Source organism: Lacerta agilis, chromosome 3 (genome assembly GCF_009819535.1).
Source record: "Lacerta agilis isolate rLacAgi1 chromosome 3, rLacAgi1.pri, whole genome shotgun sequence".
Classification (NCBI taxonomy): domain Eukaryota; kingdom Metazoa; phylum Chordata; class Lepidosauria; order Squamata; family Lacertidae; genus Lacerta; species Lacerta agilis.
The window spans coordinates 87,758,738-87,782,410 of NC_046314.1; the positions used below are offsets into that span (position 1 = coordinate 87,758,738).

At 39.8% G+C, this 23,673-nt stretch overlaps 1 protein-coding gene across 1 annotated transcript in view; it reads left to right on the forward strand.

Moving 5' to 3' along the window:
• Window positions 1–23,673, forward strand: part of CDC42BPA (CDC42 binding protein kinase alpha) — a 150,449-nt gene that overhangs the window by 17,750 nt on the left and 109,026 nt on the right. Inside the window, 1 exon segment of the mRNA XM_033144641.1 lies at window positions 21,926–22,017. Within this exon segment, the coding sequence (XP_033000532.1) occupies window positions 21,926–22,017 (92 nt within the window).

The window sequence follows — 23,673 nt, forward strand, 5'->3', positions numbered from 1 at the left end:
GGTTTATCTAAGCTCAAGCAAAATACAATCTATGAACAGAATGAAATTGTATATGGAACTCTGAAAGCTTGTTCCTGTCTTCTTAAAAATAGTTTTAAAGCAGTGTTTAGGATACTTTCAGCAGTCAGGCTGGGACAAAATCCTACCCTGAGTGTAGTTTTTGTTGCAGAATTGACCCAGAAACATGCCTATAACATAGTCCTCCTAGGAAATTATAACTTACACAGTACTTTTGCTGATGTTTACAGTGTTTATAGTAAACTAAGTTTTACGTTACAAAGACTTATGAAATATGCAGGGGCAAAACATACCGAAGAAATCTATTGATTTTTTCCCCCTGCCTTGTTAGTCAATGAAAAATATTAGGGTAATCCCCCCCTTCCTAGCTACAACAAAAACTAATCTAGGAAAGCAGATTTAAGTGCCCTTCTACCGTCACCACGGGACACGGGTGGCGTTGTGGGTTAAACCACAGAGCCTAGGGCTTGCTGATCAGAAGGTCAGGGGTTCGAATCCGTGCGATGGGGTGAGCTCCCGTTGCCCGGTCCCAGCTCCTGCCCACCTAGCAGTTCAAAAGCACATCAAAAGTGCAAATAGATAAATAGGTACTGCTCCGGTGGGAAGGTAAACGGCGTTTCCGTGCGCTGCTCTGCTTCGCCAGAAGCGGCTTAGTTATGCTGGCCACATGACCCGGAAGCTGTACGCCCGCTCCCTCGGCCATTAACGCGAGATGAGCGCCGCAACCCAATAGTCAGACACAACTGGACCTAATGGTCAGAGATCCCTTTACCTTTACCTACTGTCACCACACCAGTGGATTTACCATACCACATAAAATACCATGGCTTTCTATTTAATTTTTTAAGCTTATATATTCTTTTTGTGGTTAATTTGTCCGTATAAATGGTTTTGATAATAATAGTGTATGCCACTTTAAGCCTTAAGGAAACCTTCTTAAAATAGTTTATTAACATTGAACTCTTGAAAATAAAAAACCCTCAGATTTCAACAGGTTGATCTGTCTTTACCAGATCCATATTCCAAAACGATCATTTGTACTTCTGCAGGGTAGACAGAGTTTCCTGTCCAGAGTAGGCAGGGCTGTGGTAAAATAGTGATTTTAGATGCAGCAGCACCCTTAAACAATATATATTACAAAAGGACAAGTCATATTACAGTGATTAAACTTGTAGTTGTTTTGTAGATACTTGCTTTGTTATATTTGGTTCTCTTTCAGTATGCAATACTGGTGGTGAGTGGGCATTCTTAATCTTATTGCATCAAAGGTTGTGAAGGTACCACCATAGCATGTGGCAGTAAATTCATTCAGGAGGAGCAACCGACCAGGAGGATAAAGGCAGCCTGCTAATGTGCAGGCAGGCAGACGGGTGAGCAGGCAATTTGAGCTGGCAACACATCACTGCTCCATGGCCGCCGCCAGCACAGTGCAGGAAGGTAGGCGGAAGTGAAACACACTGTGCTGGTGGCAACCATGGAGCCGTGATGTACTGCCAGCCCCAAAAGTCTGAAACCGGTATCGCGGTCTGAACTTCTTACCAGTTTCAGACAATGAATTGAAATATCGTTCAGCTCTAGTGATGATGATGATGATGACAAATTTAAACAGTACTTATTGTAGATAGCAATATAGAGGTAGGTGGGGGGAAGTTACCTTATATGAAGTGAAGGTAGGCAGTAGAGAACCAGAAGGTGGAAGCCTTAAATGCACCTGGTGGAAAAGTCCAAATGCAAATAACTGTGATTTGGACTAATGCTAGCGCACAAAGACAGTGAGACAGGAAGAAGGAGTGACATGCCACTAATGACTTGTCCTGAGAAGGAGAAGATAAAGATAAATGGTCTCCTGCATGTCACTTTGACCTGCACTTGACATTTGCAGCTGTTTTCTGAGTTTCTGACAGTGATTCCAAAAGTGGGTAGCATATCTTTTCAGTATGCAGAAACAGTTAATTACCTCTGCCTTCTGAAAGGATACCTGATAGGCTCAGGCTTAGGTGAGGAAGGCAGCCCTTGAACCAAGTCAGACACTTGCCCTGGAACTCAAAAGACTGAAGGGCCCTGGAACCTAATAAAGTTCCAAATATAGAAAATAACTGGCTTGTTCTTCCCACAAGAGTCCTCACTAATCTGAAGAAAACACTATAATTGAGAAGCAAAAAGAGGTGAAAAAGAGGCAAAAGTAAGGGATTTTAACTATTCTGAAATACAGTACAGCTGCTACTATGAATAAGACGCTGCTTAAACCAATGTTGCTTTCACCAGTTCCTGGCCATGACACTGTACTCATTTGTCAGAGCAAAATTAGAAACATGCTGAACCAAGCTTCTCCATAGCACCACCAAAATCACTTGGGCCTCCATATTTTATGCAAAATCCAAAAAAATGGCCAAAGCCTTGCATCTCTGTTTTACAATATTACTGCTTCTTTTGTGACATTTTCTGCCAAGTCACCAGGAGCAGGATAAAATTGTTGGAGGAGTTATTTTTGGTTTGTTGTCTGTCATTGGTCTAGATTTTATAGACTGATACGTGTCTGTAAAAGGACTGCTTTTATTTCATCTACTCATGATAAAATTTCAGGGCTGAGAGATACTCCCAAGTTATGTCTTAAAAAACAAAAGTATGAATAGCAATATATGCAGCCATCTTGGATTCAAGGTCTATTAATTGAGTAGAATCAGAATCTGATGGTTTCCTAGGTCCAGTCATTGTGCTAGTTAAAGAGGATTGTTGTACGTAGATATTTTGCATCTATTTTTGACCATGATTCCTGGGAAAATTCCATTTTGAAATTAGAAGCAGCTCTAAATATGTAATGGAGATTTTGAATCCTGCCACGATATACCTGATCAGGAGGGTCTTTTGGTTTATTTACTTTGAATTAAAGAGTTACAGAAAGCTGTTTTTAAATGTACACTGACCTTTTTTATATTCTCTTGTAGTATTTGTTTGCACCCATACTCTGCTAGATGCTTCTGCAAGCATGAGAGGCTCTACAGGTCCCTTTGCTTTTCTACCTGCCTTGTGTGGAATGTGAACAGCACCTGTTCTCCTTTAGGCTAGGAATGACTGATTGGCATTTGAGACCCCATCTACGCTGTGAAAGATCAGAGAAATGTCTTTCTCTTGTAATGGGCTTTGGTAAAGTGACTCTTTCATTCCTTACTGCTATTTATACTTTTGGCAAGGACACATACTACCCCCTCCCCTAATCATCTTTTTTTTCTCCTTTAAGGATTGGAAGTGAGAAAACAGTACACTCTCAATAAGTAGTAAAGCTATTTATTATTTTATTATTTTCATATAACAACTTTTCTAGCTCTTTTACAAGAGCAAGTTAAATAATATGGGCCTGGGCTGCTTTGTAATCACTAATTTTCTGTTTTTGCTATATTATAACAGATTTTAAAAATGTATGTGGCATTCAGGAATGTTCAGTTCTTGATCATACTCACCCCACCACCACCACCACCACCACACGCAAAGAGGAATGTCCTATGGCCAAGGAGCAGGGATTGTCTGTGGTCCAATGTTCTTTGAATACTGAAGTCTTTGCAGTTGCTGGCATCTTCCTGTAGTTCAGACAACTGGCAAAGTCAAAGTTAGACTTACACTCTCCTTTACATCCACCTGTTCTCTGTCTGCTTCTCAAAAGGGCAAAACCCTCGACCTCTCAGTAGCTTTTGATACCATCAACCATGGTATTCTTCTGGAGCAGCTGACTGAGTTAGGGAAGGTGGTAGTGCTTTGCAGTGGTTTCGGTCCTACTTAGATGGTCATCTCAAGAAGGTGATGCTTTGAGTGTGCTCTTCATCCCTGTGAAGCTGTCAGTGTGGGTTTACTCACAGTTTAATCCCCTCCCTCCTGTTTAACATAGGAATGTAACTGCCGAATGGGGGCCATCCAGAGTTTTGGAGTACACACAGTTCTGCTTCTCCTTTACATCTGCAGTTGGGGCAGTGGATGTGGTGGAACATGGTCTTGCTTTGGTAATGGATTGGATGAGAGCCAATAAACTGAAGCTCAATCCAGATAAGACTGAGGCAGTTCCCTAGAACAGATGGATGGGAGGTGGACTACTCTTGATGGGGTCATACTTCCTCTGAAGGAGTGAGTCGGCAGCTTGGGGGTACTTCTGGGTCCGTTGCTGTCACTTGAGGCTCAGGTGGTTTTCCATCAACTTCAGCTGGTCGCCCAGCTGTACCCCTTTCTGGACAGGAATAGCTTAATTTCTTTTGTCTATGCTCTGGTAACCTCTAGGTTAGATTACTGCAATACATTATACTGATCCCCCCCAGTATATTAAAACATATAGATAATTGCAATAAAAACAACACAGCACCAGCCCTTTCAAAGCTATCAAAAGCAGTCAGTTCCCAAAAGCCTGTTGTAATAAGAAAGTTGTAGTCGATAACATCTGGAAGGTGCCACATTGGCTACCACATCTTAGGTATCCAGTTCGTAACTGAACAGGAAAACAATCATATTTCTCAAGGATCTGTGCAACCTTTATATTTCAACCTATAGCCCTAGGGCAACTGACTGTGGAGTCTCTTGTGTCTTACTAGATCTGGAGGATCGTCACTCTGGTGCTGTCTAAATTCCTGACAGGTACTTGCTTTCGCATTAGGATTTATAGAGTGAACGGTCTCTTATTGGAGGAAGCAATTGCTTCAAAGTCTGAAAGTAAAGCTGTAAATTCTAGATCTGTCTCTAAATCTGTCTCTAAATCCACACTTCTAGACCTCTGTCTCTGAATACAGGTGAAACTCGAAAAATTAGAATATCGTGGAAAAGTTCATTTATTTCAGTAATTTAACTTAAAAGGTGGAACTAATATATGAGATAGACTCATGACATGCAAAGCGAGATATGTCAAGCCTTTATTTGTTATAATTGTGATGATTATGGCGTACAGCTGATGAAAATCCCAAATTCACAATCTCAGAAAATTAGTTACAGGTAGGTAGCCGTGTTGGTCTGCCATAGTCAAAACAAAATAAAATAAAAAATTCCTTCTAGTAGCACCTTAGAGACCAACTAAGTTTGTTCTTGGTATGAGCTTTCGTGTGCATGCACACTTGTGAAAATTAGAATATTGTGAAAAGGTGCAGTACTCAATCCATAACATCTGCAAAGGGTTCCTGAGCCTTTAAATGGTCTCTCAGTCTGGTTCAGTAGAAATCACAATCATGGGAAAGGCTGCTGACCTGACAGTTGTCCAGAAAACCATCTTTGAGACCATCCATAAGGAGGGAAAACCTCAAAAGGTAATTTCAGAAGAAGTTGGATGTTCCCAAAGTGCTGTATCAAAGCACATTAATGGAAAGTTATGCAGAAGGGGAAAGTGTGGAAGAAAAAGAAAAGCAGCAGGGATGACTGTAGCCTGGAGAGGATTGTCAGGAAAAGACCATTCAAACATGTTGGGGACTTTCACAAGGAGTGGACTGAGGCTGGAGTTAGTGCATCAAGAGCCACCACACACAGACGGATCCTGGAGATGGGCTTCAAATGTTGTATTCCTCTTGTCAAGTCACTCCTGATCAAGAAACAATGTCAGAAGCGTCTTACTTGGGCTAAAGAAAAAAAGAACTGGTCTGTTGCTCAGTGGTCCCAAGTCCTCTTCTCTGATGAGAGGAACTTTTGCATCTCATTTGGAAACCAAGGACCCAGAGTCTGGAGGAAGAATGGGGAGGCACACAATGCCAGATGCTTGAAGTCCAGTGTGAAGTTTCCACAATCTGTGTTGATTTGGGGAGCCATGTCATCTGCTGGTGTTGGTCCACTGTGCTTCTTTAAGTCAAGGGTCAATGCAGCCGTCTACCAGGAGATTTTGAAGCACTTCATGCTTCCTTCTGCAGACGAGCTTTATGGGGATGCTGACTTCATTTTCCAGCAGGACTTGGCACCTGCCCACACTGCCAAAAGTACCAAAACCTGGTTCAATGCCCATTGGATTACTGTGCTTGATTGGCCAGCAAACTCGCCTGACCTGAACGCATAGAGAATCTATGGGGCATTGCCAAGAGAAAGATGAGAGACATGAGACCAAGCAATGCAGAACAGCTGAAGGCCACTATTGAAGCATCCTGGTCTTCCATAACACCTCAGCAGTGCCACAGACTGATAGCATCCATGGCACGCTGCATTGAGGCAGTAATTGATGCGAAAGGGGCCCAAACCAAGTACTGAGAATGCTATTACTTTTCAGAGGTCCAATATTGTTCTATTTGCAATCCTTGTTTTGTTGATTTCATTTAATATTCTAATTTTCTAAGATTGTGAATTTGGGATTTTCATCAGCTGTACGCCATAATCATCACAATTATAACAAATAAAGGCTTGGCATATCTCGCTTTGCATGTCATGAGTCTATCTACCTTTGAGTAGATATATAGGAGTGAACTGGTTTTTTGTTTTAATGGGATTTTGTCCTTCTGTTCCTCATAGATTTATAGGGAGGTTTATAACAAAGTTAAAAAGATCAAACCTAATATAACCACATGAAAAAGGTAAATTCCATGGAGCTCAAATGGAATTTTCTACCAGGTAAGCAGCCTAAATCACAACAGAGTTAAGTCTGCACAAGGCAATCTGATAGAAGCAGGTTTTATACTTGCACCAGATTTCATAAACATCCTTTGGGAGATTTTCAGGATTGTAGATTGGAGGGTATCTAAGGATTTAGGAAGTTGTCTGGGAAATAGTGGCAACTGCTTCCTAAATCTTTAATCCTTACCCCATCTGTATCCTTCTGTTCAACATTGCTCATTTTTGTTTTCAGGTCAACAAGCCCTGATTATTAAACAGAATCCATTGACACTATTATACAATTTTCTACAATAAAAAGAAAAGACAAAAGAATCCATGATTAGTTTAGGTAAAACAATAGATTAATCCATTTGCAATGTAAACCATATGATCACTATATCTCTGGTAATGTAACATTTAAATATTTTAGGATCCTCTGTATAATTCCCAGCACCATCTTGAATCTTAACTTCAATACTTCATTGAAAATGAATTTTAAGTATTCTTGTAAAGTGGGTATCACCTGCTTTGCTTATTAATAGTCATTAATTTGGTCATATATGCTATATCTCTAACTCCTAATAGTAAATCACTGTGAATCTATGGGAAACAGAAGGGCAAAATCTAAAGACTGAGGGCGGGGGAGGTCTTGGCATCTGGGCGGCCCAGGCCCTCCATAAACACCACCCACACTTGTGCCCTGGGGAGGTCGCTTTGGTCCTGCTAACATTGTGGTTTGACTTCATCCCTAGAGGTGCACTCCATTGTCTGTTGAGAAAGATGTATGCCAACAATAATGTCTGCCCCAGATTACCATGCGTCATCCTCTTCCAGTGCAAAGTGAGAAATGCTGGGAAAGCACCAGCAAATATAAAAGGGCACCTTATTGACTTAACATTTGGTAGAAAGAGCTTAGCAGTCTCCGAGAGCTTGGCATAGCATACCCTCACGGATCCACGAGGCTGACAGGTGAAGCCACTGTTAGGCAACATGTTACCATCCTCATTTTCTGCCTATTTCTGCATGTTATAGAAAGATTAATGTGTCGGTTTATTTTTATGTAGAACACTTAAAGATCTAGATAGACAGTTTAGTAAACCTTGAGATTTCATGCAGTGTGATGTGTGTTATTTAAAATACTCTTTAAAACATACATTATAGAATGGGCCATTTCTGTTGGTTTAGAGGTGTATTGTTCTCAGCGTTCAAGACTAAAGTTGTAGGTTTCATCTAAACACTTTATAAGAAAAGTTGTAGATATATTAAGCATTTAGTTGCAGTGTTTCTGTTGGCTGCCCAAAACATAGTTCTCTGTGTGTAAATATAAGATGATAAAAAATTACGCAATGCATGCACGTGCGCGCGCACACACACAAAATTAAATAGAGAATTGTCAGTCTAAGGATTATGTACCCTGGGCAGTTAAGTCTACTCGAAATCAACTATGGGGTGCGATGCTAATCTCCACTTTCAGACTGAGGTACTGGCGTTTGTCCACAGACAGCTTTCCAGGTCGTGTGGCCAGCATGACTAAACCGCTTCTGGTGCAATGGCATACCATCATGGAAGTCAGAGCTCACAGAAACATCATTTACCTTCCCGTTGCAGCAGTACCTATTAGTAGTAAGTCCTATTGAGCTCACTGCGGCTTTCTGAGTACAGTGGTACCTCAGGTTACATACTCCGCTAACCCAGAAATAACACTTCAGGTTAAGAACTTTGCTTCAGGATGAGAACAGAAATTGTGCGGCAGCGGCACAGCGGCAGCAGGAGGCCCCATTAGCTAAAGTGGTACCTCAGGTTAAGAACAGTTTCAGGTTAAGAACGGACCTCCAGAATGAATTAAGTTCTTAACCTGAGGTACCACTGTAAACACTTCAAAATGGTTTTGACAGAGTATACTGGTGGTTTGAAGGATGCAGGTAAATTCTGCTAATGTCTTGTGTTAGGGAGATAGCAACTCTAGACTATTACTGGTCTGCTCTAACTGAAAATTGTATATGTGGCCTTTTGTGTTTAGAAGAGAGAGAGTTGTGACCTGCCACTGACCCTTTGTAAAGCCTTTCATTTTATTAGGCTTAGAATCCTGCCTTTCTTTTTGTGATATGATTGTGAACCACTCAGATAAGTAATGGCAAAGAAAAGAAGCAAGTAGTTTTACTTTCCATCTGAGTTTCAGTTCATCAATCCTGGTGGAACGTAGTGTATTCTCAGTGGTCCATCTGGCACTGCTGCCATACAGCTCCTGTCTTTTCAAAGCAACTTGCATGATGTTACACAGCAGAGTGCTGCATAGAGACTATTTCTAGACATATATGATTATGTCTTGGAACTGTTAGTCATGCAGCTAACCAAGGTGATATGTAACTCCAAAGTTCAGTTTTAAGTGGTACAATGTAGCCATTGTTGTAAAGCTGTAAAACTACCCTCAGTGCTATTGAACCTAATATATGTGTGAATGTTCAGAAAATGTCAGTAATATTTAATTTCCAAATCAAGTGTGCTCCTGAACAAAAAATTATTTTTGGAATAACTTTGAAATACGTTCCATAGAAAAAGATGATGCCGTTTTAATGATGACCTAATTTCGCCATGGTCAGTTTTTGCTTTTGTGTAGAAATGTTTTTTCCAGTAGTTCAGTTTACACAGGGAACACCCTTATTTGCTTCAGAACAACTAACATTTACTCACATGACTCTGAGAATTGAATACTGTAACTCCCTTTTGGCCAGTTTTTCCATTACTGGTGAGTCATTTAAGAGTGCATCAGTATGTTTGCTAACTGGGACTGAGCTAAGCCAACCTTCAGTGAATATATTATACATGTGCATATTTCTGAAATTGTTAAGAAAAGCCCTGCTGAATCAGTGGCTGTTAGTAATGATGCCTCTATTTGCCCCAAGTATCAGAGGCAGTATGTTTCGGAATGCCATTTGCTGGGGATCATGGTGGAAAAGTCCTATTGAGATCATGTGTCCTGTTTGTAGGCAGCACATAGGCATCTGGTTGGTGCAAGTACAGAGATGGATTTAGGGCAGCTAACCAATTGCTAACTTTAATTTTCAAACTTAAAACTTTAATCACCAAACTTAAAACCACGGAGAAACCTGGTCTGAACAAAGACATTGGATTCTTATCTCATTATACATAACAAAGCTATCTTTAGCCATCTCACCACTTGCCTTTCCCTGCAAGACTAATTACAGCCGAACAGGTTTTCCACACCTATCAGCTGATCACCCATTCCCACCACCCTTCTGAGCAATACCCCTCCCCACTCCCTCACTATATTTAAGGATCTGGTGACTTCTGTTTCAGTGTATCTGAAGAAGTGTGCATGCACACGAAAGCTCATACCAAGAACAAACTCAGTTGGTCTCTAAGGTGCTACTGGAAAGAATTTTCTATTTTGTTTTGACTATGGCAGACCAACACGGCTACCCACCTGTAACTGTTAAAATTTAAGTTTCTTAAAAGATTCAATTTCAGGAAAATCAAAATCTCACTCTGCATGTCTTTTCCTTGGCACATTTTGTCACCAATTCCTTCAGCTCAATTGCTGATGATTGGGCATGTTCAATTGATATAGCTGTCAGTCTGCCAACTAGTCTCCTTTACAACAATGTTGACCATATGTAAGTTTTTATAAGTTTGAGCTTGGAGAAATTACGATCACCACTTGCCACTGACAGTGGAAGTGTGAGAAGGATCCTTAGAGCAGGGCTTTCCAACTGTGTGTTGCAACACATTAGTGTGTTGGCTGCAGTATGTAGGTGTGTTGTGTGAAAGGGGTTAGTTTAACCTCCAGTTTGCAAGTAAAACTGAATTACTGTGTTGTGGAATTATGCATGTCTAAAAAGTGTGTCACCAACATGAAAAGTTTGAAAAGTTCTGCCTGAGAGCAATAGAAACATTAGGCACATTATCCAGGAGTTTTTGCTGTAGTATGAAGAGAAGTACTCCTTATGGTAGCATAGACTTGGGAAGTCTTCAAGCTATTGCTGTAAGTTCACCACACAGTTCTTCAGCATCAATATCTTTGTTTCCATTGTGCACCCATGATTTTTGCAAATTCTTTCAGGCCTTAAGTACATATTCAGTAGATTAAGTAGTCTATAAGTCTGAAAGGGTGTGGTTATCTAAACAGAAGTGTTTTTCTCAGTTGTGTCCATTCATTTATGACTCACCCTATTATTTTTTATGATTGTAAGGTGTTTTAAACTGTTTTAAATGTTGCGTTTTAATGTTGCAACCCCTCCTGGGACCTTAGGGTGAAGGGTGGGTAATAAAGTAGTCGGAGTTGGAGTATGAGTAGTAATATCTATCAGTTGAGTGCTTTGAGTAAAATGGGGCTTTACTATTCCCTTCTTGGTTCCTGAAAAGCAGGCATATTCACATGCACATGCACATGAAAGAAGGCAAGAGCACTAAACTCCATTGCGCTTTGCAAATTTACCAGATGTGAAGAGCAGCTTGATGAATCCTCAGCACTTGGCTTTTCATCTTTGATAGCTTTTCTGCAAGACTACTTCAGAAGCAATGCCATGTATAATATAGGGTGTTCGCATAGGTGTACAGATTCATTGCACAGTTTTAGACTGTATAATCCTTGAGGCTCCTCAGAGTCTGTGGACATAAAGTGGTATTATTAATTCAAATAATGAGATGTGGATTTCATTTTAGGTTTATTAATATTTAAGTTGTGTAATATAGGTTAAACTATTCCTGTTCTTAGTGTAGAGCTAATAATTGTAATCAGAATATATCATTAAAATTATTTTTTAAACTAAGGTGAATACTTTTTGGTTATGAAAAAGTAAAAATGTTAAAATGTAAAAATGTAAAAATACTTAAATGCTTAATCCCTGCACAGTAACCATTAAAAAGTCCCTTTGAGTTAAGTGAGAGTATTACTCATGCAGTAAAGGTGGGAATCCTATGCCTACTTACCTGGGAGTGAGTACAAACAAACGTAATGAAACTTTCTTTATTTAAAAAATGTCTAAGCCACCCCTCATCTAAACAGATCACAGGGTATTTTACAATATCATCAACAGTAAAAGAATAAAAGTAAAACACAACAATCATAAAACAATAGAAGATAAAAGACCATCCAGAAAACCCAACCAACCAAAAGTAAATAAGAAAATCTTAACTTGGTGCCAGAATGATATTTTGACTTCCCTTAATATGTCTATTTACTATAAAGGAAAAAGATGATTTTATTCTTCTGTTCAGAAGAACAATGTTGCATTTTCATTTCTCTAGTAACATTTTAAAACATGGGCTACTTTGTTTGAAAATAGGAGTGATTGTATTCAACAGTGAAAGACTATAGGAAAGTATTTTTGCAGACCTTGTATACATGCAAGTAATCCCACAGCAAGAAAACTTGTTGTCTCATGATAGTGAATGACATTTGGGTGATATTTCTAGGCTGCACTCCTGATATGTTGCATGTATTTAGCTTTTGCAGGCTAGGAACTGCCTACAGTGATACCTTGGGTTACAAACACTTTGAGTTACAAACACTTTGGCTTACAAACTCCGCTAACCAGGAAGTAGTAACTTGGGTTGAGAACTTTGCCCCAGGATGAGAATGAAAATTGTGTGCCAGTGGTGAAGTGGCAGCGGGAGGCTCCATTAGCGAAAGCGCGCCTCAGGTTAAGAACAGTTTCAGGTTAAGAACGGACCTCCAGAATTCATAACCCGTGGTACCACTGTATAACTAATTTCTCCTTGGAAAGGCAATGAATTACTTTCCCCTTCCTGCTCTAGTGGTTGACTTGGGGGGGGGGGATGAATGATACATTGTGTCTCCTGATGTAGCAAATCACATGGCAGAGGAGAAATAGACTTTTTGGTAATTGTCTTCTCGAGTGCTTTTTTTTGTAGAAAAAAGGGTGCTGGCACTCACCGTGAAGTGAGTACAGTAAGTGCCACACTTTTAACATTTTTTGGGGGGGTGCCAGTACTGTGTACCCTTAAGTACTCCCAGGGAAAAAAAACACGCTGGTCTTCTCAGATACTGTATACATTTCCAAAGCACTGAGAGTTCATTTGAGTTGTGAATAACCAGAGATATCCCAGCCAAAAGGGTAGAGCTGTATAGATGGTGTACAGGTTGGGAGGAAATATGAATGTGCTGGGGAAAATATGAATGCGCTTTCTCAGAAGAATGGTTGTTGAATGCTGCAAAGACTTGAAAACATTGCAAACCTGACAGGAAGATACTGCTTAGAATTTTAGAGCACTCAGACTGCAAAATAAGCTACAGTACATAGAAGGACCATGTGATTCAAAGTTTTTGAGAAAGTGTGCATTAGTAGTGCTTGATCTTTTTTTTGGAATAATTTTTATTGGATTTTTCACATTCAAACAACAAAAACAAACAAACAACAAATAGACACACAAAATAAAACTGAAATCAACACTCTAATATACATCTTACTTCCCTTCGCTCTGCCGAGCTATAACTCCCCTCTTTCCCAGCCACAGGCTTTCTTATTCAATCTGATCTCACAGTCTCTTCCAATTTCCTCAAGTCCATGTCGTGGGTATTATTTCAGTCCTGCCAGTGTTTTTAAACTTCTACAGTTATTATTTATATAGTCAATAAATTTACTCCAGTCTCTTTGGAATTTTGCTTTGTCCTGGTTCCGGATCATGCAGGTCAGTTTTGCAAGTTCCACATAGTCCATCATCTTTGCCTGCCACTCCTCAGTCGTTGGTATATCCTTTAATTTCCATTTTGGGGCTAGTATTGTTCTCGCTGCAGTTGTTGCATACATAAATAAATAACCTCTGATCTATTTTTGCAATCTCTTCTCCCATTATACCTAACAAAAAAGGCTTCTGGTTTTTTGGGGAAGGTGTACTTAAACATCTTTTTCAGCTCATTATAGATCAGCTCCCAAAACAGTTTTGTCTTCTCGCATGTCCACCACATATGATAACGATCCCCATCATTCTTTTTACATTTCCAACATGATTTGTCACTCATCCTATACATTTTAGCCAACTTAACTGCTGTTAAATACCATATATACATCATTTTCATAACGTTTCCTTCCGGGTGACACATGCAGTAAATTTCAAATCTTCATTCCATAATTTCAACCACTCGTCATAATCAATATTATACCCAAAATCCATTGCCCATTTTATCATAACCTCTTTCGTTTGTTCATCTTTAGTTCACAATTCCAACAACAAATTATACATTTTAGTTAACAATTTGCTTCTACCTCCCAGTAATTCGGTTTGAAATTTGGATTTTTTGTCTTCAAAACCAACTTTCTTATCACACATAAACACATCATTAACTTGGTAATTATCATTTGGTATTTATCATTAAACAAATTAATGTTCTTTACAGTCAACCACATTCCAAGATACTTCACTTTCTTTGCCACCATAATTCCACATTTAGCAGTGCTTGATCCTGATGGGTGGACCCCCCTCATTTTACACTAAGCAGCCGCAACTATAGGATATTCTGCAGTAGCTTCACTGCTAGATTGTATTGAACAAGAATAAAAGTAAATGAAGGCCTAATATAAAGAATATAACCCAGAACTGGAACACACCAGAAGATTAGAAATCAACTTGTTTCTGGGTGGATCAGAAGCCTAATACCAATGAGAGTTTGGATGTTATTCTTCTGTAGATCTTTCTAGGAAAGCATTAAAATGGCATGTTGGTTCTAAAGAAGTGCTGCATTTGCTTCTCTGTGACACACAACCCACTGGGACTTGTACGAAATTCAGACTACACAGCTACTTTTCATCACTAATTTAAAGCAACAAACAGCTTGTTCCTGTATAGTTCCAAAGAATTTTTTTGCAGTTGCTTAGGAATTTTAAATATGCTTCCAGCCTAATTGCACGGTAGATTTTGTTGTTGTTCAGTCGTTCAGTCGTGTCCGACTCTTCGTGACCCCATGGACCAGAGCATGCCAGGCACGCCTATCTTTCACTGCCTCCCGCAGTTTGGCCAAACTCATGCTAGTAGTTTTGAGAATACTGTCCAACCATCTCATTCTCGGTCGTCCTCTTCTCCTTGTGCCCTCCATCTTTCCCAACATCAGGGTCTTTTCCAGGGAGTCTTTTCTTCTCATGAGGTGGCCAAAGTACTGGAGCCTCAACTTCAGGATCTGTCCTTCCAGTGAGCACTCAGGGCTGATTTCTTTAAGGATGGATAAGATTGATCTTTTTGCAGTCCATGGGACTCTCAAGAGTCTTCTCCAGCACCATAATTCAAAAGCATCAATTTTTCAGCAATCATTCTTCTTGATGGTCCAGCTCTCACTTCCGTACATTACTACTGGGAAAACCATAGCTTTAACTATACGGACCTTTGTCGGCAAGGTGATGTCTCTGCTTTTTAAGATGCTGTCTATGTTTGTCATTGCTTTCCTCCCAAGAAGCAGGCGTCTTTTAATTTCATGACTGCTGTCTCCATCTGCAGTGATCATGGAGCCCAAGAAAGTAAAATCTCTCACTACCTCCATTTCTTCCCCTTCTATTTGCCAGGAGGTGATGGGACCAGTGGCCATGATCTTAGTTTTTTTGATGTTGAGCTTCAGACCATATTTTGCACTCTCCTCTTTCACCCTCATTAAAAGGTTCTTTAATTCCTCCTCACTTTCTGCCATCAAGGTTGTGTCATCAGCATATCTGAGATTTTTGATATTTCTTACAGCAATCTTAATTCCGGCTTGGGATTCATCCAGTCCAGCCTTTCACATTATGAATTCTGCATATAAATTAAATAAGCAGGGAGATAATATACAGCCTTGTCGTACTCTTTCCCAATTTTGAACCAGTCAGTTGTTCCATATCCACTTCTAACTGTAGTTTCTTGTCCCACATAGAGATTTCCCAGGAGACAAATGAGGTGATCCGGCACTCCCATTTCTTTAAGAACTTGCCATAGTTTGCTGTGGTCGATACAGTCAAATGCTTTTGCATAGTCAATGAAGCAGAAGTAGATGTTTTTCTGGAACTCTCTAGCTTTCTCCATAATCCAGCGCATGTTCGCAATTTGGTCTCTGGTTCCTCTGCCCCTTCGAAATCCAGCTTGCACTTCTGGGAGTTTTCACTCCACATACTGCTTAAGCCTGCCTTGTAGAATTTTAAGCATAACCTTGATAGCATGTGAAAATGAGCGCAATTGTGCGGTAGTTGGAGCATTCTTTGGCACTGCCCTTCTTTGGGATTGGGTTGTAGACTGATCTTCTCCAGTCCTCTGGCCACTGCTGAGTTTTCCAAACTTGCTAGCATATTGAGTTTAGCGCCTTAACAGCATCATCCTTTAAAATTTTAAATAATCCAGCTGGAATATCATCACTTCCACTGGCCTTGTTATTAGCATTGCTTTCTAAGGCCCATTTGACTTCACTCTCCAGGATGCAGATTTAACTGTACCCAAATATTCAAAAACTAAGCACATGTGAAATGAGTCTAGATATAGTGTAGGAATGGACTGGACTGAATTCAGCCCTGAGTGAACTACTTTTAAAAAATAGAATTCCCATGATCCACCATGTGCGTTAAATTTACAAAGCAAGAATGGCATACTCAGATCTCTTAACTATTAAGACACAACAAATTTGTGTTAACTGATTCTGACTGTGTACAGTACTCTTATTTAACTAACATAAGTGATTTGTTGGTTCAGCCCAACAAATCAGTGTTATTTGCAAAAATTCCAGCAACCACCATGCAATAGGCTGTCCATCAGTAGATAATGGTATGTATTCTATGTACTCTGATAGAGTGAATTTGACTGTTTTCAATTAAATATGTAAAGTGAGTTAATTTTAGGTTATGTTTCTTAAGTAGTAAAGACTTTTATTTTACTTCTTTCAGTAAAGGGTCCTATAATAGCAGAAATAGCCTCAGCATTGTTGGATATATATCACAGACAGTGTGGCATGGTGATTAAACTGTTGTTTCGATATGGGAGAATCTGGTTCAAATCCTTGCTCAGCTGTGACACTTGTTAGGTAGCCTTGACCAAGTTCCTATCTAAGGTTATCTGTAGGCTAAATGACAGTCTTGGGGTCCTTGGAGGAAACTGGGGTTTTCACGGTGGCATCCAATGATGCAGCTCTGCTGGTGCAACAGACCTCTGTGTGCACGAGGGAACACGTGCATGTACATGAAAGCCCATACCTGGAACAAACTTAGTTGGTCTCTAAGGTGCTACTAGACTATTGTTTAATTTTTTAATTTATTTCGACTCCGTCAGACCAACACGGCTACCTACCTGAATCTAGCAACATAGGTAAAGGCTGGATCCGGAGACCCCAGTGTGATGAATGAATGAATGGTCCATCTTTTAAAATTGCTGTCAGCAAAAGAAGACTTTATTCCATTACAGGCTGAGTAAGAGCAAATTGCTGTCTCTCATATCCATGGGGGCTGTTGCCTGGTAACTGCCAGCAAGGGAAGGATTGCTTTTTGTCATCGTACCATAGGTCACCTGGTATCTGTTTCTGATACCAGGTTTGAAGGTGGTTTTTATTGCAATAACTTTTTTGTAAACCACTCTGAGAGACTACCAGGACTTTGAAGCAGGATATGAGTATCTTAAATGCAAGCTATATGAGGTTAGGTCAGAAATGTAGTATTTTCAATTTTATTTTATTTTATTTATTTTTTGAAAAAAACTGCTTTAAATGAAAACAACCCAATTTTAAATTTTAAAAAACTGATTGTTTAACAAAAAATAAATAAATTATCCATCCTAGGGTGTAATAGGGTGTAGCCAATAATGTTTGGGTGATCTCCAGTTGACCTAGCTAGAAATGTGTTACATTTTTGTGCATGATTAGGAGTAAAAATATTATTTTCGTAACTATACCATTAAAGGGCAGGAACCTGTGGGTGTACTTTATATTTTCAGGAAATGCCAGATCCTTTTCAGCTTTACTTCCAGATGTTGGCACTTTTCTGTTTGTCAGGAAAAGTATGTGAAGAATGATTCTAAAGAGTGAAAACAGGGTAATAACTGTTAAAACTGAGAAAGATGTTTGTGGCTTTCTTGCTTTTTTTTAGACATTGGTGTAAATAACATTCTGTTACCCAGCAGCCATTCCTGCAGACTATAGGGTTTTTCCTCATCTGCTAGACAGAAAATTGGCAGGCAGTTGCAGTCGTCTTTTTTTTAAGTGCCTTTAGAATATATGTGTGCTTGTCTGTGAAGGGTTGGTTCACTCTTCTCAATTCCATCTTTTGTTTTTCTTCCATGTTTTGGCTTTGATAGCTCAGACTCGCAAACCAAATTTCTGTGTCGCCCCCCTCCTCCCCAGCTGTTGTTTTGACCGTTTTTGGAGTCTGTATTCTTTTATAGTATATGTGTAGACATTCATTCTCTGCACTTTTTCTATGCCTATATTAAGAAGGAAAGGTTGCACAGAGAAATTCCTCTTGCACATTGCTGCCATCATCCATCTACACTGCAGCAGTATTTTGTAGATTTCCTGTGTAACAGTATCATGCCTTGCTGTGTTGGCTTCGGAGTCCAAATCAGAAGAGCCTGAGGGCCATTTTTATTTGGCCACTTTCCCACTATGAATTACTTTTTGCAAGGCACACTTTTCAGTGTGTTTTGTCCAGAGTGCAGTCATGAATGGGTTTGATGTATGTTCCACTATATGACAGAAACCAGTCCTCCTTCCTGTGTTTTTGACTGACAGTTAAGCACAAACTGGGCTCACCTGGCTATTCTTGACTCTCTCTGCCCTGTAAAAGGAACACAGGAATCTACCTTAAAAGGTCAGATCATTTTTCTGTCTAGTCTACTCTAACTGCCAGCAACTCTTTGAAGCTTTCCGCGGATATCTTTTCTGACACCTTCTATCTGATCATTTTTAAGATGTCAGGAATGGAACCTGTGCACATCTGCATGCAAAGCATGTGCCGGAACATTGAACTATAGTCCTTCCTCCTCTAAGTAGAAAGAGATTGCTGACAGGCTGGTCAACAGCACATGACTGGAGTTTTTCTTAATTGCATCTCATCTTGTGGTTCTTGGTCTCCGTGTTTGTGGTATTTTTTTCTGTTCCATCCCTTCTGTAAGCTAAGCCTTCTGTATGCACTAAGAATTTTTAGTCCGAATTCTATGTTTACCTAAACCCTGCTTGTCTGTTCTGTTTCCCCTAGTTCTGATCCTCCCACATCATATTTCCAGAGCGAGTAAGCTCTATAGCACTGCCCTTCTGATCTTCCAGAATCAGTCACGGAGAGCCAGAATTCTAAGTCCTGCTGGTTTTGTGGGACGCAGTAGCCTAATGTGTGTGCACTTGATAAGATGGAGTCCCATGTCAACATCCTCTGTAGTAGCCTGTACAACACCCATTTTGATTGAAAAGTTAATTTGTTAGTCAGTCCATAGGATTTGGTTAAATACTCTTATATTAGGAAGTAGATTCACTTTATAAATGCTCCTTCTTGTTGTTGTTGTTCAGTCGTTCAGTCGTGTCCGACTCTTCATGACGCCATGGACCAGAGCACGCCAGGCACGCCTATCCTCCACTGCCTCCTGCAGTTTGGCCAAACTCATACCAGTTGCTTCGAGAACACTGTCCAACCATCTCATCCTCTGTCGTCCCCTTCTCTTTCTGCCCTCCATCTTTCCCAACATCAGGATCTTTTCCCAACATCAGGAACATTAAATGCTCTTAGTTTAATTTTAAACTGGGTGGGCAATGATTGGTACTCTTCTGTGGCAGGGCAGCAAACTTCATTAGAGGTAGAGGTCAATGTTGTGCTCTTCTGCTTGTTTCGTCTGCACAAGATTCCAGTTTGCCAGATGTAATGAAAGGTTGCATTTGGACTTTTTGATTCAAAGAAAAGGTGAGCAAGAGGTGACATGATAGAAGCTTTGTTGATGTTCAGTGGTGATAAAGGAAGCAAAATGACAAGGACTGTTGCTTTCACGATCTGTTTGTGGGATTCTTAAAAGTATCTGCATAGTTAATATTAGAAGTGTGATGTTGTGCTAGGTTGATCCTTGGTCTGACCTAGCAGAATTCTTGTGTTTTTATCCAGTAAGCAGTAGCTGCTTGCTCAGACCTCTTCACTGACCAAGCAATGAAACTGCTGTGAGAGAACATCTTCATAGTTTGGCCACTGAGTTTTTTTCTTAATGATTTTGCTGCTGCAAAGACTGCAGATGTTTACATAGCAGAGAAATTATGATGATGTTGATGATACAGCAAATTGACCTCTCAAGTTAGAACAGTTCAAAAATAAATGGCCCAGGGAATTAATTATTCTTGCACTATCTGCCTTTATGGAACCCTATGGTCACATAGTTCCTTAACTATTTTCGTAGTCATGAAATGTATTCTAAACATTATTAAAGATGTAGTGATATCATAAATCATCAGATGTAGCACAGGCATAATTTAAAAGTTACTCCCCCTCCAACTACTTTTACTAGTGCTTATTTTTCAAGTATTCCAGTATTCCCACGACAGCTTCTTGTTAATGCATGACCTCGCCTGCAAATGCACATGAATGTACACTCCACCAGCACGTGTTTGAGATCGTTAGCTAAGGGTCATGGTAGACCATTCATATAAGGAGGAATTAATAGCCAAACAACAAACCAAAGTTTAGAATGAATTTTTTTTGCAGTTTTTTAAAAAAGAAAAGAAACATTATACAAGCAGTATGTAGATTAGATTGTCAATTACTTGATTAAATCTAAGGAGAAGTAGAGACATGAATCTAATATCAAATAAAGAGAGGGAAGGGGAATAGGCATCAGAGAGACAAATAAGAGATCAGGGGGTTAGAGGAGTAGTCTAAAATATCAAAATTAAGAAACTTGCATCATAAATTCAGATTGACGCCTATATTTTTGATATGTACATTTTCCTTGAAAGTATACTTTTTCTCACACCCTATTTCTTAAGAATGTAGGAAGCTGCCTTACACTTAGACTATGATCCCATCTTGGTCAGTAGTGTCGACAATTGCAGCAACTCAAGGGTTTCAGATATGAGCCTATTCCAAACCTATATGCAGATACTGAAGATGGGACCTTTTGGATGCAAAGCAGATAATAATTATAAATTTATGGCTCTACCACAGCCCACAAGGTGCTTAAATTGCTCAGGTGCTTAATTTCTGGAGTGTTTAAATAAAATCTTGGCACAAAGATAACTTGCAGGAGCATTTCTGGGTTCTCAAAATCCTACATAGGAAGCTGTCTCATACTGAGTCAGACAACTAGTCTGTCTAGTTGATTATTGCTTCCACTGATAGGCAGCGGCTTCCATGTGGGGAACATTCCCAGTCCGACCTGGAGATGGCAGGGATTGAGCCTGGGCTTCTTTGCATGCAAAGCAGACACACCACCACTGAGCTATGGCTCTTTCCTCTAGTGTTCAAATGGCTGTGAGGTGGTGGGGAAATTTTGAGTTCAGTGGACAACATAACTAGTATGAAGGGCTCTACCCACAACCCTCCAAGTTGGACTCCTCTTAGGTTATAGCTGAAATGTGTTTATAATGAGTTACCTCTTCTATCCCATGACAATTTATCACAGACTATCCATTTTGCTTTAGACTGTCAGTTCTATTTTCTCAGCCTTTGTGTTTTGTGAGTTCTGTAGAATGACCAGAGAAAAGGAGAACTGGAAAAAAGAGAAAAAATTGACAGGTGAAGCTTTCCACAATCCCCACATGACAAACCACAATTCTTTTCCAAAGTCTATTCTTTTGCATAGCTCTTGAAGGTATCAAATAGCTACAATATGGAAATGCATGATAGTATTTCCCAATCCTATTTATTTAATTTTAAACTTTAAATAATTGTAGATTGCTCCCATTTTGATCTGGATAGATGAACAACCTTCTAGCTTAAGGGTGCCATATGTCTAGAATTTCCTAGGCACAGCTGGAATACCACAATCGAAAGCAGTATCCGGCCAGAAATCAGCCAAATGTCTGGGAACGTATGGCAACTGATGTCAGCAGTGTTGTTTTTGCTGATTTTCCTAAAAAAAAAAAAAAAAGCTCAAAAACGTCTAATTTATTTGTGATTTTGCAAAAAAGCTCAGAAAACTTTGGCCAAAAAAGGGGGGGCTCAGCAACTTAGTCCCCCCCCCAAAAAAGCTCAATAAGATTTTAACTTCAAATATTTCTGCAGACTGTAATATGTAAATTGCAAATGCTTGCTGTATGTATTTGGAATGATCTCTACTGTGTACATGTTGTCAAATCCTGATCATTTTGATTAGTTTTTAGTAGATAATGGGTTACAGCACTCATTCTTAAATGTTAGTTGTGTACAAGTTTTTAATATATTAATATTGTTACTCTGCCTAAAATGATTGATATTTTACTTTGTTCCAGCCAAGCCTTTCACGTCTAAAGTGAAACAGATGCGACTACATAAAGAAGACTTTGAAATCTTGAAGGTGATTGGCCGAGGAGCCTTTGGGGAGGTAAGAGTTATTCAGATGTTGGATAGGCCTGTGGAAGCATCATACGAACAGCTAAATCACAGGATATACTTCTAAGCTTTTTTGATGTGGAAATGCATTGTATGCACTGTTTGGGCACTTGAATTCAATTTTTAATTCCTTTTCATTCCACAGTTTGTTGGTTTTCTGCACTTAATTTTTGTAGGGGCATTAGGACCTTATTACTAATGTCACTTTGTTTGTTTGCTTTGCATATTTAAGGATTTGTGGGCTGAACATTTTGTACAATCTTTCTAAAGTTATCACTATATGGTCACAGTACAGCCGTACCTCGTGTTACGAACGCTGCGTGTTGCGTTCGTCATGGGTTACGAACCCGCCGAACCCGGAAGTACCAGAACACGCACAAGAAAACCACCAATTTTTAAGGTCTCAATATGTTTTTTGCTTGCTAAGGGCTGCCGAAAAAGGCCTCATGGGCCGCAGGTGGCCTGTGGGCCATGGGTTGGACCACCCTGTTCTAGATTAACACTGGTGCTACTTGCAGAAATAATTTGGAAGTAGGTGTGAACTGTGAGGTTCCCATGAGGCAGACTGAGAAGGTTACCTAGGGTGGCTAAGTCCTTGTTCTGGTCTCTGCAATTCCTTCAGCTTCCTGCTCATTCGTTGCAGGATTCCCGCCAGCACCCTCCTCCTGCCTTCTATGTGTGTGTGTGTTGGGGGGGGGGGGAGATGTTCCCTATTCAGTCTTTGTCTCTTGAGGCTAACATTGGTCTCTTTGCTAGAAGTAGGTCAGTGAAAGCTGCACATGCTCCCATGAAGCATCATTCTGTTCTGGACTCAGACACTGCGCCATTGCCATTGCAGTGGCACTTTGTTTGGCTCCCTGCAACCTGGTTGGTACAGCTCTGCTGGCCTGGGTTCCTGTGGCAACTGGTACTTCTGCTGTTGCTGCTAGCAAGTTCTTTGGCATTACTGCCACTTCCTTTTAGGGGAGCAGGCTCAGTCTGAGCTGGTGTTTCACTGGTTTGGTAGTACCCATTCAACACTAAAATTTCAGTATGTTGATGATTAATAAAATAATTTTTTTTAAAAAATCCTTCCAGTAGCACCTTAGAGACCAACTAAGTTTGTTATTGGTATGAGCTTTTGTGTGCATGCACACTTCTTCAGATACGTGCATGTACACCAAAGCTCATACCAATAACAAACTTAGTTGGTCTCTAAGGTGCTACTAGAAGGAATTTTTAAAAAATTTTATTTTGTTTCAACTACGGCAGACCAACACGGCTACCTAGCTGTAATGATTAATAGTTCCATTAAAATGTCAACTCAGTGTGCAGCATCTGTGAACAACCAAAATCCCATGTTTGGGATTAAGAAAGGGGGAGGGGGGCTAACAAGTACCCTAAAAGATATATATGGTATGGCTGTGTTGAAAATACTGTGTACAGTTCTGGTTGCCTCATCTCAGAAAGGATATCCTTGAGCAGGAAAAGGTACAGAAAGAACAAACAAAACCTTCATGAAGTTGGAACACCCTCCATATGATGCAAGTCCATGTTTTTTGGCCTTTTTTGTTTGTCTTAGAAATAATACATAATAAAAGTTTATAGAAACATCAGAGAGAATACATAGAGATAAAGGTTTTGTTCTTTCTCATTTTTTTAGAGCTTG